Here is an 18,363-nt window from a genome sequence, read left to right as displayed (position 1 = left end):
TCCATGTATTTTCATATAAACATTTCTCCTCATTTCTCAGCAGTTCCTGGGCCCACAGTCACCAAACTTCACACATGGACACTCCACCTGGGGAGAAGGGGCACCATGGTGACCATGACCTAATTTGCATATCAGGTCACAGGGTCACTCAGTGCATAAAAACACCTTTTGGGCTCTGGAGACGTATTTTGACATAGCTTATGAGGAAGACCTTTCAGATTCTACATAATTATCTACTAGGACCCATGGAACACCCTCTAGTGTACCAAGTGTGCTGCCTTAGAGCTGCTTTGTGAGAAAATATAAAGCCCTCCGGCGGGGGATTAGCCGAGCAACGGCCTTCTTGTTATCCCTACACCTACCCTTTAGCCCTCCGCCTACCCCTTAGCCCTCCACCTATCCATTAGCCCTCCGCCTACCCCTTAGCCCTCCACCTATCCATTAGCCCTCCGCCTACCCCTTAGCCCTCCCCCTACCCCTTAGCCCTCCCCCTACCCCTTAGCCCTCCACCTACCCCTTAGCCCTCCGCCTACCCCTTAGCCCTCCGCCTATCCCTTAGCCCTCCCTCAACCCCTTAGCCCTCCACCTACCCCTTAGCCCTCCGCCTCCAAAATACGGGGAAAAGGCAGTTTCAGCCCTTAGATTTGGGACACACTCTCCCTCTGCTAAGCCCCGCCCCTCTCCCTCCGTCTCACAGTTATGACATAATACGGCGCCGTTATATCAGCAGAGCGGAACCATGGATGTTTGTTGATTTTCCAGCAGGAACATCGTCCTGCCGTCCCAAATTCCCCGTGTTGCAGCAGCTTGGCTGCTTCGTTTCCTCATCAAGGTGAAGAAATAGACGGAGACATAGATTACTTCAGTTTTTGTATTTGGACTTCAGAAATGTTTCCTCATCCACCATGTGAAAGTGGAGGAGCTTCCTTGTTTGCTCTGGTCCCTGTTTTCAAAACACCATATTAGAAGACTTTGGAACTCTACAGTGTAATAATAAAATGTTATAAACAGTCTCTACCAAACAAATACACACGGAAGCTTCATACGGCAGCGCTACTGCCGTTCTTACTAGTATAAAACACAACAGGTTTATAGAACTTTAGAAGCGTATATATGTGAAATGCGAGTCCTTCAGCGCCGTGTCGTCCTACCCCTCTGTTTAAAGTGTGTATCTGTAAAAGATCTGTTTAGGGGGTGAATAGCCCTTCCTCTCACCCCTCCGCCTCTGCACAGTAGTGAAATGGGACACCCCTCAGACTCTCGTGAACATGCATTTCAGAGGGGGAGGGGTGAGGGGGAGAATTGAGACGCAGCCTAAAACATCCCCAGTGTAGAAAACCACTGAAACCTTCCAGCAGGTTAAAGAATTAGAATTAGATTAGAATTAGAAGCTTTTATTGTCATTGTACAATAAAATTGCACAACAAAATTGCGGTGTAGCTAAAAACACACAGTAGACATACAATAAACACAGGCAGCCATTCTCACATTCAGCTTTGCATTCATCTCAGCAGACACACCATATGTACAGAGTAACCTAATCATTCACACACACATTCAGCTCTCACACAGACCCGCTTACACACGCCCAAGAACATAGTGCAGTAATGTAAAAAGTTAAAAGAAACGACCGATAATAAGTTATGTAAAATACCAATGTAGCTGCCTGAGGTACCTTGGCTAATAAGTATGTGTGGTTGAGCACAAGGTACCTGTTATTGCACAGAGTAATATGGAGTTTGATGTATTGCACACAGTATGAGGTAGATAGTCGTGCATAGTAGTGTTTAACTGTTCAGTGCTGTGATAGCTTGAGGGAAGAAACTGTCCCTCAGTCTGTTGGTCCTGGTCCTGATGGACCGGTACCGCCGTCCCTCAGTCTGTTGGTCCTGGTCCTGATGGACCGGTACCGCCGTCCTGAGGGCAGCAGTTCAAACGGGTGGTGTGCAGGGTGGGTGTGGTCAGCTATGATCGCCTCGGCTCTTCTGAGGCGCCGTGCCATGTAGATGTCTTTTAGTGTGGGGAGGGGGCCGTCTTTACGACCCTCTGGAGCCTCCTGCAGTCTGCCTCGGTGCAGTGGGAGAACCACACGGGGATGCAGTAGGTCAGGATGCTCTCCATGGTCGATCGGTAGAAGGTCAACAGCAGCTTCTGGCAGATGTCATTCTTCCTGAGCACCCTCAGGAGTTGCAGCCGAAAGGGCTGACTGGTGGGAGTTTTGCTTTGTTTTGGCAGCTCATTTATACTCCATTATATCTTGTTAAACATTGCTGAAGACGTTAAATGTAAAACTTGAATGGCAAGTTGTAAAAAAGTTATTTGTTTTTCCTTGTTCGATGGAGTCTTGTTTCTCTCACCGATCAGGTGATTCTTCAGAAGAGTGAGGTGGAATCAGTGGTGCACAGTCCTGGTGATCACATCCTGCTCAGTGCTGATAAGTATGAGATCAAGGTAAGGTTGTGGCTCTGCCGTCTTTGTGCTGAATGAACAGGATCAGTGTTGTTACAGTCCTGTGATGCTCTGCCGTGTGCAGGTATGGCCGTTGGGCCGAGAAATCAACTGTAAATGTCTGAAGACCTTGTCGGTGTCGGAGGATCGCAGCATCAGCCTTCAGCCTCGCCTGCAGTTCGATGGACGTTACATCGTCTGCAGCTCGGATCTCGGAGTTTACCAGTGGGACTTCAGCAGTTTTGAAATTCTCAGGTAAAAGTCACATTGTCCACATATGAGACAGAAAGTCATAAAGAATGTTCATGTTCGACATTCATCACAGAAATATGTTTGTTTACAGAACTGAGAGAAAGTAGTTTTGGTCATACTTCAAATTATATGACATGGTAGACCTAAAGGAAGATTTTAATCATTAGAGGGAAAAAGTTCTCCGAACCACACATGAAGAAGTAACATTTTTAATTCAATCAATCAAGAAGGAAAAGTTTAGTTTCACTGGTTGGGCCCAAGTACTGGCACAACTGTAGACTCAAGAAATGACTTCAATACAACCAACATGTAATTTAAAAGATAAAACAACCCATGACGTCACCATCTGGACCAAAGACTACTAATCCTGCTTCCTACCTTTTTAAAAAAGAAATTTGAGACAGCTACTTGAGTAACTGTTTTTGAGAAAAAAAAAAAAAAATTTCAACTTAATGAGGGATCGAGCCAGAAGGCCCAAGGCTTCCAAATGATGCCTGGGCCCGATACGTACCGATACCCCAAACCTAAATCCGACAGGAAGTCCGCAATTTGCCTTTGAAAGTACGATTTTCACCCCGAAAAGCCCCTCAACCTCTGTGGGAGAATGCCTTTGACCACGTACACATGCTCACATGCTCACCAAATTTGACATTAGCACTGGATATCATTATGAGAAAATGTAAAAATTAACCCACAGTGCCAAAATGTGCTCTCTCGCGCCATCTACAAACAGGACAACGGCCATCCAAACAACACTTAAACCGCGAACACGGCCTGTAGGAATGTCATAGAGAGATCAAACCAAACGTCAATTATTCGTCTGATCGAGCCCTACAATTCACACACTGGTACCCCTGACCTAAACCCAACAGGAAGTCCACAATTTGCCTTTCACAGTAAGATTTACAAACACTAGCTACTCTGAGCGCGAATATCTGTTGACTTCAAAAACCTATTAAATGATAGAGGAGACTCTCCTCAATAATCCAGAATATCATTTTCAGTTGTTGAACGGTTTTGTTTTTATTCACCGTCAAAGTTCCAAACACCGAATCCCATTTCCTCGCTGCAGTTGAAAACACTATCTCCTCTGAGGGTGAATATCGTATCGCCTTCAAAATACTACATCATGATAGGGCAGACTCTGCAGATCAAAAGTTGTCAAACTTTGTCATTAGTCCAGTGGTTTTTTTAACCATTAGCCTTCACGTTCCGAACGCCAAATCCTGCAGCCGCCTCTTTGTGGCTTTGAGCTCATATTTCACCCACTGAATTTGCTCAGAACTCATATTCCACCCACTGAATTTGCTCAGAACTCATATTTCACCATTCCACCCACTCAATTTGCTCAGACCTCATATTTCACCCACTGAATTTGCTCAGAACTCATATTTCACCCACTGAATTTGCTCAGAACTCATATTCCACCCACTGAATTTGCTCAGAACTCATATTTCACCCACTGAATTTGCTCAGAACTCATATTTCACCATTCCACCCACTCAATTTGCTCAGACCTCATATTTCACCCACTGAATTTGCTCAGAACTCATATTCCACCCACTGAATTTGCTCAGAACTCATATTTCACCCACTGAATTTGCTCAGAACTCATATTCCACCCACTGAATTTGCTCAGAACTCATATTTCACCCACTGAATTTGCTCAGAACTCATATTTCACCCACTGAATTTGCTCAGAACTCATATTCCACCCACTGAATTTGCTCAGAACTCATATTCCACCCACTGAATTTGCTCAGAACTCATATTTCACCCACTGAATTTGCTCAGAACTCATATTTCACCCACTGAATTTGCTCAGAACTCATATTCCACCCACTGAATTTGCTCAGAACTCATATTCCACCCACTGAATTTGCTCAGAACTCATATTTCACCCACTGAATTTGCTCAGAACTCATATTCCACCCACTGAATTTGCTCAGAACTCATATTTCACCCACTGAATTTGCTCAGAACTCATATTTCACCCACTGAATTTGCTCAGAACTCATATTCCACCCACTGAATTTGCTCAGAACTCATATTCCACCCACTGAATTTGCTCAGAACTCATATTTCACCCACTGAATTTGCTCAGAACTCATATTTCACCCACTGAATTTGCTCAGAACTCATATTCCACCCACTGAATTTGCTCAGAACTCATATTCCACCCACTGAATTTGCTCAGAACTCATATTTCACCCACTGAATTTGCTCAGAACTCATATTCCACCCACTGAATTTGCTCAGAACTCATATTTCACCCACTGAATTTGCTCAGAACTCATATTCCACCCACTGAATTTGCTCAGAACTCATATTCCACCCACTGAATTTGCTCAGAACTCATATTTCACCCACTGAATTTGCTCAGAACTCATATTCCACCCACTGAATTTGCTCAGAACTCATATTTCACCCACTGAATTTGCTCAGAACTCATATTTCACCCACTGAATTTGCTCAGAACTCATATTTCACCCACTGAATTTGCTCAGAACTCATATTTCACCCACTGAATTTGCTCAGAACTCATATTTCACCATTCCACCCACTCAATTTGCTCAGAACTCATATTTCACCCACGAAACTTGCTCAAATGTTGATGAACCTACACCAAAATGGTAGCTACAGGTCTTGTGCTTTGAACGAGGGGCAATTTTAGATTTTATTTGAAACAGTTCTCGATTAAAAATCGCTTTTTTGGGAGGTCCGCATCGGCAGGGCTGAATCTGGCTGCATGCCATCACACACACACACAGCGCTCCGCAGCAGCCGGGGAGGGGGGCAACGCACGGACATGAACAGCAGCGGAAGGCTTTCGCAAACAAATGAACACACACTGCTCCTTGAGGCTGTTTAATGCTGGACGTGTCAAGGAGCTCCAAGGCTGGAGTACTCCAGATGTTCTTTTGTCATCTCGGACTTGTTGGGATCTGCAGGACCACAGAAAGTTTGTTGCTGCTGATATAGTGATTTCATACAATTGACTGATTTCTCACTGAATCCAAATTTTGCCAGTACCGCATATAAAAAAATCCCAATCAACACTATCGAAAGCCTTTTCGGCATCAATGCTTCCCAAAATTGCACTTTCCCCCTTTCTTTGTACGTATTCCACAATATGCAGACCCCTTCTGATATTATCTTGTGTTTGCCTTTCTTTTAAAAACTCACACTGGTCCTCATCAAGCAGATCCTGCATAAAGGTCTTGAATCTTTTGGCTCTAATGGAGGTGTACAGCTTGTAATCCACATTTCAGAGTGACATGGGTCTATAGTTACTGCAGCATTCTCTATCCTTGCCCTTCTTTGGTATTATGGAGATGATGGTCTCCTTCCAGGAGGGAGGGATCCTACCTGACTTGAGGGTACAATTGAATGAGTCGCATAAATACTGACTTAACTCCCCCTGGGAAGTTTTATAAAATGAGGCCCCAAATCCATCTGCTCTGGGTCATTTCCCCGGTTTTGCCTGGCTAATTGCTTCCATTTCTTTTAGTGTGATTTGTGAGGTCAGCATCTTATTTTGTTTTGCGCCTATAAATGGCAAGTCCAATCCTTGTAAGAACTCTGTCAGATGTTCTCTTACAGAAACACGCCGTCAATACATTTTCCTATAATCCTCAAAAACCTTCTCTATTTCTTCCGGTTTATATATAATTACATCTGTGACAGGATCCCTTATGTTGTGTACGTTTGTTGAAGCTTGCTGTTTCCTTATACGTATGACAATGTTTTTCGTGGCTCTTGCTGCTCCATCATAGTGTTTGTTTACAAAATCTTGCTTTCCTTTCCACTTCTTCTAGCAATATATCATCTATTTCTTTCCTTACTTCCTGAATCTGAGTAGATACACCTGAGTCCTTTGACTGTTTATTTTGCTGTTCCAGTTCTTTGAATTTTACCAATTTGCTTTTGATACGTCCCAATCTCTTTTTTTTTTCTCCACAAAAGCCATGCATGATATCAGCCTTCCTCTCATCACAGCCTTCAAGGCATCCCAAAAAATTGTCGGATCTATTTCCCCATTTCCAGTTTTCTTCCTGTATCCATAATTTCCCCCTTCAATTCTGCAAACAGTCCCTTATTGTTCAGTATGCCTTCGTTCAAATACATTTTTAGATAAACTGCACTGTGATCTGATATATCTGCTACCCCTATCGGACACTCCTTTACTCTATGTATATCACCCTTGTTCAATAGAAAATAATCAATCCTGGAGTACATCGCATGAGGGACTGAGTTGTGGTTATAACCTCGATCAAGTGGGTGGAGTTCCCTCCATACATCCAGCATGTCCATCACATGTTTACATAATGACTGATATACTATTTGCTTCCCTTTGTGCTTGTCGTATCCAACCTGTAATCCAGCACCACATTAAAATCCCTTCCACATATCAATGGCCCTTCTGATTCAAAGTTCAAAAGATCAACTATTTTCCCATAGAATTTGTTCCCACGTTCTGGGCGTTTAATGTTATACATTAAACAATGTAACCAATTCTTTTTCCAGTTTAGCCTTGACCATAACATGGCTCCCCTCTGTCGCTCACAACACCAGCTCCATCTCCCCGACGGTGGGAGTGGGGGATGACCTTCTGCAAACAAAGAAGTGGCCATGAAGTCGGTCCTCCCATGCCACCAGATAGGTCCAACAGTTAGCAATTTAGTAGCTCTCTCTGTCAATTACTGTCAAAAACACAAGCGGTTCAGTGTCAGGGTCAACGGACATTCTTTTTCTTCTTGAACGTTTCTTTCCTCGCCCCCGCTAATTTTGCGTCGGTCAAATATTTGTGTTTTTCTAAGTTTTGGAGGGCAATTCGGCTAATCGACTTAGGAGCTAAACTCTTTGCTGCCATCTTGGTACGTGTCCCGGTGGCCTCTGTTAGAGTAGTTTTAATGTAACTATTATCCTCACGTGACTGTTTTCGCACTGTGGGAGGAAACTGAAGTACCTGGAGAAAACCCACACACATTCTTACTGTGAGACACAAGAGCGCTTACCACTGATCCACCCATATATATTAAAATAATCTCATTACTTTTCTCTGATGTGATCAATCAAATGAAGCATACAAACTCTGCAGCAGGAAGAAAAGACAGCTGAATACTGTAAATATTGTAAACATTACTGCTACGTTGTGCATATAAACATATATTATTATTTAATCAACTTTTTGTATGTACATAATAGGCCTGGGCAATAAACCGAAAATTTGCTGATGCCGAAATTTAGGAAAATTACCGACGTCATTTTGCCCATGATTCAGTGTTTAAAAAAAAATAGAGAAAAGAAACTGTTTTGATTGTGTAGGTAGCATGTCCCTTTGATACACTGTACTGTGTCAGAGACGTGACTCCACCTTGTAACAAAAATGGAGAGAGGAGGCGATGAAGTTTAGCGGCTGCTGCAGTGGCTGAAGTGGCTTCAGAAGCCATCGAAGCAACTCGTCTGTATTTAGAATCAATGGGCAGGGTGACATAAGCCGCAGGAATCCACACCTTCATCACTGGCAAAGTGCCGTGTAGAGACACGCCGTTCATCAGGCTGGACGTGAAAAGTGATTTTACACACAATATGCAAGTTGTTTCAGGAGAATTAGGTGACATAGGTCTTTTTCATAGAACTGGAGAAATCCCCTGTTTTCAGGTGCAATACAGACGAAGTCACGGTCTAACCTGCTCTCAGTCCTTCTCATTTCAACTCATCTGTGCTCATCAGCTCTTCAATACATCTTAACTAAAAGTACTTGATTTGTATTTTCTGCATTTATTTTCAGACAGTGTAGTTTTACAGTCCTTTAAAGTGACAACAAATAGGTCCAGGGGAGTCGTACTATCAATACAACGGCTACATCTCGTGGACAAACATTTTTAGTGCACAGTGGAGGAGTTATTGTCCATTTATCATTATCGAGGTGAACTGCTCAATATATCCTGATATTGATTTGAGGCCATATCGCCCAGCCCTAATACATAGTCTATCCTTGTGTAAAAAATAGGACATTTGGCTCCGCTTCAAGACAGTTAAATAATTCCCAAATTTAAGTTAAAGATGTATTTATAGTTTAAAGGCCTTGTGAAATGTAAAACACTACTTTGCCAAAAACGATAGTTGGGTACTACTTATGTTCCTCCGACTCTGCCCCACCACTGTTGTCGCATAACAAAGTTATTTGAATTTTGAATCTCCAGCCGAGGAAGTCGGGGGAATCCTTTTTCGTGAGCGTGACGTCAAGAGTTGTGCAGATCTTGATCTGTTGTGTTTATATCGGCTTGTTTCCTCTTAAATATCCAAGTTTTTACAGTGTTCTGAAGTTATAGTCAGCGTTTTATGAGCCTTGACGAAAGATTGAGCCTGGAAGAGACCGAGAGAGCAGAAAAGGAGCACAGGCGGCGGGAGTGGCTAGCTCGCGCGGCTAGCGCAAGCCGCTAGCTCGGGCAGCTAGTAGACGATCAAGTAATACCTGGACTCATCTTCGGTGATTCCGCGCAGTCGGAAAAGCACTTCGACATGATCCAGGAAGCCGGTCGTTCTGCCAAAAGTCAGGAGCCTCAAAGCCACGGTGAAAACTGTCGGCTGCTGAGGAGACGAGGACCAAGCGTCTTCTGCTTCCTCAAACATGTTCCAGACGGGGTCACCGATGGCAGAACGACCTTCTGTGTCTTCTTCATCAATCACTGGGTTTGAAATGACCATGATGATGAAATATGGTTCAATTCAGCCTCTTCGTGGTCAAAAACTCTGATCCTCCATAATGTAAACACAACTTGGGCGTGTGCACAACTCGTGATGTCACTATTATTGTCAGAAGCTCCACCCAGCAGAGGAAATAGCGCCGTTTATCGGCTATTTTCTCGCAGATTGCCGTGTTTTAGCATTTTACCATTCCGCCAGTTGGCATAAAAAGGGTCCTAGAAGCAACAGCCAGAGTGTTTTAGAGGTCGAATTTTCATTTCACTAGGACTTTAAATGTATTCATCATATGCTTTCTCTGCATTAACAAAAAGTTCAGTTAAGCGCATTTGTGTGCGTGCAACACTTTTGTTTTTGCTCCCATTTTTCATGACCTGAACTCAAAGATGTGAACCAGTCTGTATGGGGGCTTTTCCACCAGAAAGAACCAGGGGCTTGTTTGGAGTCAGGGCCAGGGTGAGCACCAGTTCTTTCCACTGCTCAAACCAGTTTTTAATGGGCTAAACCGGGGCTACTCTGGCCCCACTTCCTTCCTGGGCCAGTGAGGAACCAGGCCAGGGCCAGACGCGTCATTAGGTGGGGGCGGAGTTACCGCCGGAGTTTTCGCTCCTTACAAGGCGGAAGAGACACGAACCAGCTTTCTGAAAACTACAATGAACACTGAGTCCCAGAGTGGTTATAGAGAAAATATAAAGGGTTGGAACGATGTAATCAGTCACTCCCTGAAGTTAATAATACAAGTGAACGAGATAATTTAATCTTTGATTGCACCTCTGTGGCTCTCCAGCTGCAGAGCTCCTCCGCTGCGCTGTCAGCTGCGTGAGATATAATTTAGAAGCAGTTTTCCGTTGTTTTCACACTTTTCATCGTAACATTATTGTAACTAACTCCGCTTCATGTCTTGTTTTGCGTTATGACCGCAGACTGAGGCCCTGCAGCCACTGTAGGTAGGTTTCCATTATAAACGGCTGTAGAGCTGCGTTCTATCATTCTACACCTCCATTCCTCCTGATGTTGAAGCATTTGATTCAGACAATCCAGAAATAAAGTGAAAGGAGCAGAAATTCACTATGTAATGTCCAAATATTGAAAAATAAGACCCCACTCTGTACTGAAAGGGATGTGAAAAAACACGAGAAACAGAAACTCCCTTAATGCATTGCAGCTCTCAGCTGGGATTTTTAGAACCGTGAGTAGTGTGGCTTTCAATGTCGTTGAGTTGTGTGATTCACAAAAAATTCCGTCACACTCAACAAGTTCACAATAAACCTCTTGGAACTGTCCGCACTTCACAGCGCAGCAGTTTTCCTGTGAAAGGTACAGGAAGCTCCCAGCTTCAGGAACCAGTTGAGCTGCTGTCCAGCAATTCTATGTTCTTCATGCTATTATTGTTGCATAATCACTGCGCCTAAATTTGTAGCAGGACTGCGCTCTGGGTGGCTTTGCCTCCTTACGTCTCCGGGATGAACTGCAGTGGGACGGAGGCTCAAGGAGCCGCAGTGGAGGGAGCCGCGGGTTGCCTACCCCTGCACTAGATGGAGCGACCCCGTCCAAACCAATGAATACAGTCCATCTCCTCGTTGCCCTGTCAGTGCTGATCGTCAGATCAGTGACTCATTACGTTTTGGAGTGACGCAATGACGTGGCTCTCACTTGGCTCTGTCAATGGTGGAAAAAAACTGTTCTTTGGCAGTGCTCATTTAAGAACTGGCCCTGCCACCGGTCCTGAACTAGCTCCTGGTTCTTTCTGGTGGAAAATCCCTATATCTGGTGTGACCACCGTTTGCCTCACGCAGTGCAACACATCTCCTTGCTATAGAGTTGATCAGGTTGTTGATTGTTGCCTGTGGGATGTGGGATGTTGGTCCACTCCTCTTCACTGGCTGTGCCAAGTTGCTAGATATTGGCAGGAAGTGGAATACACTGTTGTTTACGCCAATCCAGAGCATCCCAAACATGCTCAGTGGTGACATGTCCGGTGAGGATGCTGGCCATGGAAGAACTGGGATGTTTTCAGCTTGCAGGAATGGTGTCCAGATCCTTGCAACATGGGGTCGTACATTATGATACTGCAAGATGAGGTGATGGTCGTGGATGAATGGCACAACAACAGGCCTCAGGATCTCATCACGGTATCTCTGTCCATCAATAAAATGCTCCTGTGTTCCTTGTCCATAACGTACACCTGCCCATACCATAACCCCACCTCCACCGTGGGCCACTCCATCCACAACGTTGACATCAGCAAACCGCTCACTGCCATCTGCCCTGAACAGTGAAAACTGGGATTCATCCATGAAGAGAACACCTCTCCAACATGCCAGACGCCATTGAATGTGAGCATTTGCCCACTTAAGTCGGTTACGACGCAATCGGCTTGAGACCCGATGAGGAAGACGAGCTTGCAGATGAGCTTCCCTGAGACGGTTTCTGACAGTTTGTGCAGAAATTCTTGGTTATGCAAAGCAATTGTTGCAGCAGGTGTTCAGGTGGCTGGTCTCAGACCATCTTGGAGGAGAACATACTGGATGTGGAGGTCCTGGGCTGGTGTGGTTCCACGTGGTCTGGGGTTGTGAGGCCGGTTGGGTGTACTGCTAAATTCTCTGGAACGCCTTTGGAAATGGCTTATGGTGGAGAAATGAACATTCAATTCACGGACAAGAACTCTGGACATTCCTGCAGTCAGCTCCCTCAAAACTTACGACATCTGTGGCATTGTGCTGTGTGATCCAACTGCACATTTCAGAGTGACCATTTATTGTGGACAGTCTAAGGCGCACCTGTGCAATAATCATGCTGTCTGCACCCTGGGCGCTCACCCGGCCCACCCATTTTAATCATGCTTTTGACCCAGGCCTATAGTGAGCAGTGAGTGATTTTCATTCAAGCAGTTCATCCAATAAGCAGCCTGAGGAAAGTTTTATTGAAAGCTTCTCAGCCAATCAGTGGCTTCGACCCCACGCGTGGACTCTTAAAGGCCATAACATGCTCTCCGAGTCACCCGCCCATTTTATGCAGGGTCCGCTGCAGCCCCACTGTGTTGAAGCGCAAGCAGCCCAAAATTTGTGACTGTTTGTGTCAGAGCCTACTGGCCCATTGTGTGATGAGATCCTCCATCTCCCCATCTGAACAACTACAAATTAAAAGCAAATAAAGACAGACCCATGGCTCAGAACTGCTGAAATGAAACCTAAACTATCTTAGGAAAGGTGGAGAACACCAGGCAGCAGAAGTGGAGATACTTTCAGGATTGTTGCATTACGTTATGGACGTGGATGGAAGTAAGCCCAGAGTGGAGCCTGAATACATCATGTACCACCCACGATCTGCACAAGGTCTGCAGAAGAGCCTTGTGGAGAGCATGTGAAGCCCCACAGGTAGCTACTGAGTCGCTGTGCTCGGTGCCACAGAAAAGCACTGAAATGGAGATGAAGGGGAACCCGTTGGGTTTTTGGGGGGGCTTATTTTTACTGGCTCATCCAGTTTTCTCGAGGCCCACCCACAATGAACTCCTGGCGCCGCTACTGGCTGTCTAATCAGCATCTTGATATGCTGCACCAATGAGGTGAGATGGATTACCTCGACAAAGAAGTGCTCACTAACAGATTTAGACAGGTTTGTGAACAATATTTGAGAGAAATAGGTCTTTTGTGTATATAGAAAATGTTCTACATCTTTGAGTTCAGCTCATGAAAAATGGGAACAAAAATAAAAGTGTTGTTTATATTTTTGTTATATATCATACGATGTATTGGGATGGTCCAAATCATAGACGGTAAAAAAGAAATGACTAATATTGATGATAGTACCCCCTCAGGGTGTGTGATATGGCAAAAATATACATTGATATAGTTTACATTGATTTTTTGAGATGAATTTGCAAGTGTCTGAACAATCCAACCAAACCATTTCCCGATGTACAACCACCCCAACAGAAAAAAGACAATTTAGGCCAAATAATCTTTCTGAATATATTTTAATTCAGAGCATTTGTGAAATGTTGCCAACATTTGTAAATAGCAAACAAAAGTGCACTCCTGCACCATATAAACTAAACTGCCCTTGAATCTTGAGGTAGCTTTTGCATGAACAGTGAAACATGAAAACAAAAACAAAATATCAAGTAATGAAATAATTAAAATAATATGAATGACTTATTTCAAATTGAAAAAATACAGATATCAACTGGTATAAACTTTGGCAATTCTGCAAAATATTTAGTCATTTTAACAGGATTTAAGTACCAAAATGTTAATTGCTTATGGAATAGTCATTTGAAAATGCAAGCTTAAAAACAGGTGATATTTCATTCCATTTTGTTTTTTATTTTGAATATACTCAAATTGAAATATCAAAATCAACAGTGCACACTAATAAGCAAAAGATATTATACAATCAAACCGTGACCAAGTAACAGTAAGAAAATAGAATCATGTCCAAAAAGGAGTAGGAAGAAACATAACTTATTTTAATAAGTTGTATTTATCCTACCCCTTCTCCACAATTAAAAAATATATGTTTGCAATATTATATTAGGCTAATTAGTGACTGAAAATGTTGAATTTACACATTTCTTTAATATAGTTGGATATCATACAATGTAATATATAAAGTAATGTACAATCATGATTGTGAAATTTTGTTATTCTAAATATAACAAATAAAGATGTTGTTGGGATTTATGGTTGGTTATTAGCATTAAAATTTACTGGAATTAAAAGATTACTGAAAGTAATAGATCACTGGATGTTTTAATTATTAATGGAAATAAACAGTCATTTACTCATTTACAACTCCTCGAGTAATTGAGTAATTACTCAAAAGTTAATAAATTATCAAAAATAATTTATTAATGAAAAATTAGTAATTTGAATAAATTGATTATTTATCAAATAATAATGAAATTGGGGCACCACCAGCTAAACTGGAAATGGCTAATACCAAATATCAGTCTTGTTTGGAAAAAAGGTTATTTAAGTTAGTTAATATTTCTTTGTAAATATAACAGTGTTAAATAACAAAGAAGGTGTGAGATTCGAGGTCAGACAAATCAGTGAATTGTCAACAATAAATACACAATAATGACCAGGAATCAGTCAATTCAGCTAACAGATGTTTATTTACACAAATGTATTCATTCATAAATGATTTATTAAATCAACTCGATCAAGTAACAAACGTCATCTAACACGGAGATCTAATCTACTAACCAGCAACACTGTGTACAAAGAAAGACTGTGTGTGTGTGTGTGTGTGTGTGTGTGTGTGTGTGTGTGTGTGTGTGTGTGTGTGTGTGTGTGTGTGTGTGTGTGTGTGTGTGTGTGTGTGTGTGTGTGTGTGTGTGTGTGTGTGTGTGTGTGTGTGTGTGTGTGTATTTATTTTTATAATGTCTTCTGAAAGCAAAAAAAAAGCATCACCCACACCAACTTCATACTTTAAGAACTACTGATCTAAGTGTATAAAATAACAATATTCTGAACAGAAATGGGTTTTTTTTTTCATTTGAGCAGATTTACTTGACTGATTAACGATGAAATATGACTGAATGGCACAAACTATCTATGGATTTGACATGAACTTTCATTTGCTCAGCTTTCGTGTGTGTGTGTGTGTGTGTGTGTGTGTGTGTGTGTGTGTGTGTGTGTGTGTGTGTGTGTGTGTGTGTGTGTGTGTGTGTGTGTGTGTGTGTGTGTGTGTGTGTGTGTGTGTGTGTGTGTGTGTGTGTGTGTGTGTGTGTGTGTGTGTGTGTGTGTGTGTGTGTGTGTGTGTGTGTGTGATCATCATCAACTTTATTTATATAGCTATATATACACTTTTTATACAACAAGGTAATGCAAAGTGCTTGACATGATTTGAAAACAGTGCAAAGATAAAATAGATGATTAAAAAGCAAATGAACACACACGCCGCCCCACAGACCCCCCAGGGCAGACCAGTGAATCCCACCACTACGTGGGGGACCAGCCAGGTCCCGGGGCAGGACACCAGGGGACGGACCACCAGAGGGGAACCTGGCCTCCACCAGTGTAGCGCCCCCTAGAGGAACCACTGGAGATACAAGATTCAGTTCAGAACCTCATCAAAGTAGAACATTAGATCATGGCTAAAGTAGATACAAACATCGCTGATATACATATCTACATATGTACATGAATATATACAAACATACATATAAAATCAGTTAAAAGCCTGATTAAAAGGTTAGTTTTCAACCTTTGTGTTTTAAGGTCAATAGATTAACACTCTTCAGCATAGATCAAAAAACCCCATTAAACCATTAAAACAGAGTTTTCATTCTAATACTGTAATGTTTAACATATCCCATGTGTGCTGGTGTTCACAGGGTGATCCAGATGCAAGACCCGGCCAACCTGTCTCTGCTCAGCTTTGGGGAGGTGTTCGCGCTGCTTTTTGACAACCACTTCCTGTATGTGATGGATCTGAGGACAGAGGCCATTACAGGGCGCTGGCCTCTCCCAGCCTACAGGAAGTCTAAACGAGGGTCCAGCTTCCTGGCCGGCGTCACCTCGTGGCTCAACGGCCTGGATGGGGGAAACGATTCTGGACTGGTGTTTGCAACCAGCATGCCGGATCATAGCATTCATTTAGTATTGTGGAAGGAGAATGGATAAAGCTGGCCACCACGTGTGATCTGGACACCTCTCCACTGCCAGGACAGAGCATTCTGCTTTTATCCCTTTCTTGCTCTTACAGACACTAACCACACACAGTCATCATCTGCTGTTCTTAACGTCCTGAACTCTGCTGTGGAGCGGCGCTCGCTGCTCTCACCTTCTCGTGTTGAAACAATGAATCCAGGGTCAAAGACCAAACCAAGTGAAGACAAGGATGAACAGGAATCAACCAGTCACAGTAGAATGGGGTGTCAAACAGCTCCAACCACCACCATAGGTTCAGTCAGCCCCACGACAAGCTGAAAGTCAATGTATTACAACACAATGAAGGCTGGGAACATTTGTGCCAAGGGAGCAGGAGGACAACACGTCTTCATCTGGGTGTAGATTGCACCCATTTTAATTTAAACTGAAGTCCAGCTTTGTTTGTTTTTTATTTTAGGTTTTGTAGTAAGAATGTGGACTTATAAATAATTTTTCAAGCCATATGTTTATTGGTTCTTGGTTTACACTTGTAATACACAGAGCACATTTGTTCAATCAATCCACAAATAAACATATAACCTAACACCCTGATGATTTCTCACCACATCCAAAACACTCAAGAGACAAGCAAAGAAAACTGCTCAGCTCAGGTTTCAAACATCGTCCAAAAATCTGGAGTGCTAAATATTCCGAGGATTTCTCACTGGTTGGATTGCACTGGGCTGCATGTGGCACTAAAGTTTGACACCCTTTGGATTTGTGCAATGAGATTCACCTTGTGGCTGAATCAACATCACATGTTGCAAAAAGAACATCCCAACACCAAGCTGAACCAACATGGAGGTTTAGGAGATCCACTTCTTCTGGTGTGTAAATAATGAGGGTTTATGTGAATCTACTGATGAGGAATGTCTGGTTTAAAAGAGAAATGTAATGTGCCTTTTCAGTTATTCTAGCAGTCTAATAACTAGAATTTCATGAGCCAAGGGATGTCAGCATTCTAAATCTGAAATGTTGACTTGACGTGACCTCGCCGTGATTCCCAGGCTGTTACACATCAACTTTATTTTTGTAAAAGTTCTCTGTACAGTCAAACAGCAGAGGGAGTGATACAGAAAGAAATGAAGCAAAGTGTTTTCTTGTTGTAGAGTGACGGAACAATTCAAACCCTCCATTTAATGCACTAAGTGTGGATTTGTCTTTTGATAAAGCCCACCTTGGTTTGGCAGCCCTGGATCACCACCAATAAAACCACACTGAACTCAAAAGTTTGTGTTGTGTAAAGAGTCCGTGGTCACCGTTCTTCAGAGTGGGACACCAAGGTCCATGTTGGATGTTACACTCTTGTTCTGCACAGTCACAGCTCTTCGCTCATTTTGCCTTTCTCTCATGTCACTTTCAAAGCTGCAGCCTTTCAAATAAATACCAGTAGCAGAAGAAGCATCCACTTGTGTTTGTTTCAAAACTGAGCCACACAGAATATCACTTCAGCAACCAGACTTTATAGATGACATGTTCACTTTACCCGACTGGTGTGTTGTTCTAGTAGTAATCTTGCTGTTGCAACAACACAACCTCATTGTTGGAGTGACACTCACACACGAGGAGAAGAAGCACATTCCATACAGAAAGGCCCCGCTCTGCACTTGAACCCACAACCTTCTCTCTGAGGTGACGCTCCACCCTTCTCATGTGACGGTGGTGCCTCCATCAGTCCAGGGAACTCAATGGAGGCTAAAGACACTGAAGAGGACAGTGACAGTCAGTCAGGTCGTCCACCAGCTGGTTAGTCAGTCAGTCAGGTCGTCCACCAGCTGGTTAGTCAGTCAGTCAGGTCGTCCACCAGCTGGTTAGTCATCAGTCAGTCAGGTCGTCCTCCAGCTGGTTAGTCAGTCAGTCAGTCAGGTCGTCCACCAGCTGGTTAGTCATCAGTCAGTCAGTCAGGTCGTCCACCAGCTGGTAAGTCAGTCAGTCAGTCAGGTCGTCCACCAGCTGGTTAGTCAGTCAGTCAGTTAGGTCGTCCACCAGCTGGTTAGTCAGTCAGTCAGTTAGGTCGTCCACCAGCTGGTTAGTCAGTCAGTCAGTCAGGTCGTCCACCAGCTGGTTAGTCATCAGTCAGTCAGTCAGGTCGTCCACCAGCTGGTTAGTCAGTCAGTCAGTCAGGTCGTCCACCAGCTGGTTAGTCAGTCAGTCAGTTAGGTCGTCCACCAGCTGGTTAGTCAGTCAGTCAGTTAGGTCGTCCACCAGCTGGTTAGTCAGTCAGTCAGTCAGTCAGGTCGTCCACCAGCTGGTTAGTCAGTCAGTCAGTCAGTCAGGTCGTCCACCAGCTGGT

The 18,363-nt window shown here is 43.4% G+C and overlaps 1 protein-coding gene across 1 annotated transcript in view; it reads left to right on the top strand.

Moving 5' to 3' along the window:
* fbxw2 (F-box and WD repeat domain containing 2) overlaps positions 1–17,334 on the top strand; it is a 34,291-nt gene extending 16,957 nt beyond the window's left edge. The window contains exons 7-9 of the mRNA XM_080510323.1: positions 2,365–2,451; positions 2,534–2,703; positions 15,755–17,334. Of these exons, the coding sequence (XP_080366449.1) occupies positions 2,365–2,451; positions 2,534–2,703; positions 15,755–16,043 (546 nt within the window). The 3' untranslated portion in view covers positions 16,044–17,334. The remainder of the gene's footprint in view (positions 1–2,364; positions 2,452–2,533; positions 2,704–15,754) is intronic.
* Positions 17,335–18,363: the final 1,029 nt, after the last annotated feature.

This window comes from Blennius ocellaris, assembly GCF_963422515.1.
Source record: "Blennius ocellaris genome assembly, chromosome: 15".
Taxonomy (NCBI): Eukaryota; Metazoa; Chordata; class Actinopteri; order Blenniiformes; family Blenniidae; genus Blennius; species Blennius ocellaris.
This window is presented reverse-complemented; position numbering and strand designations above follow the sequence as displayed.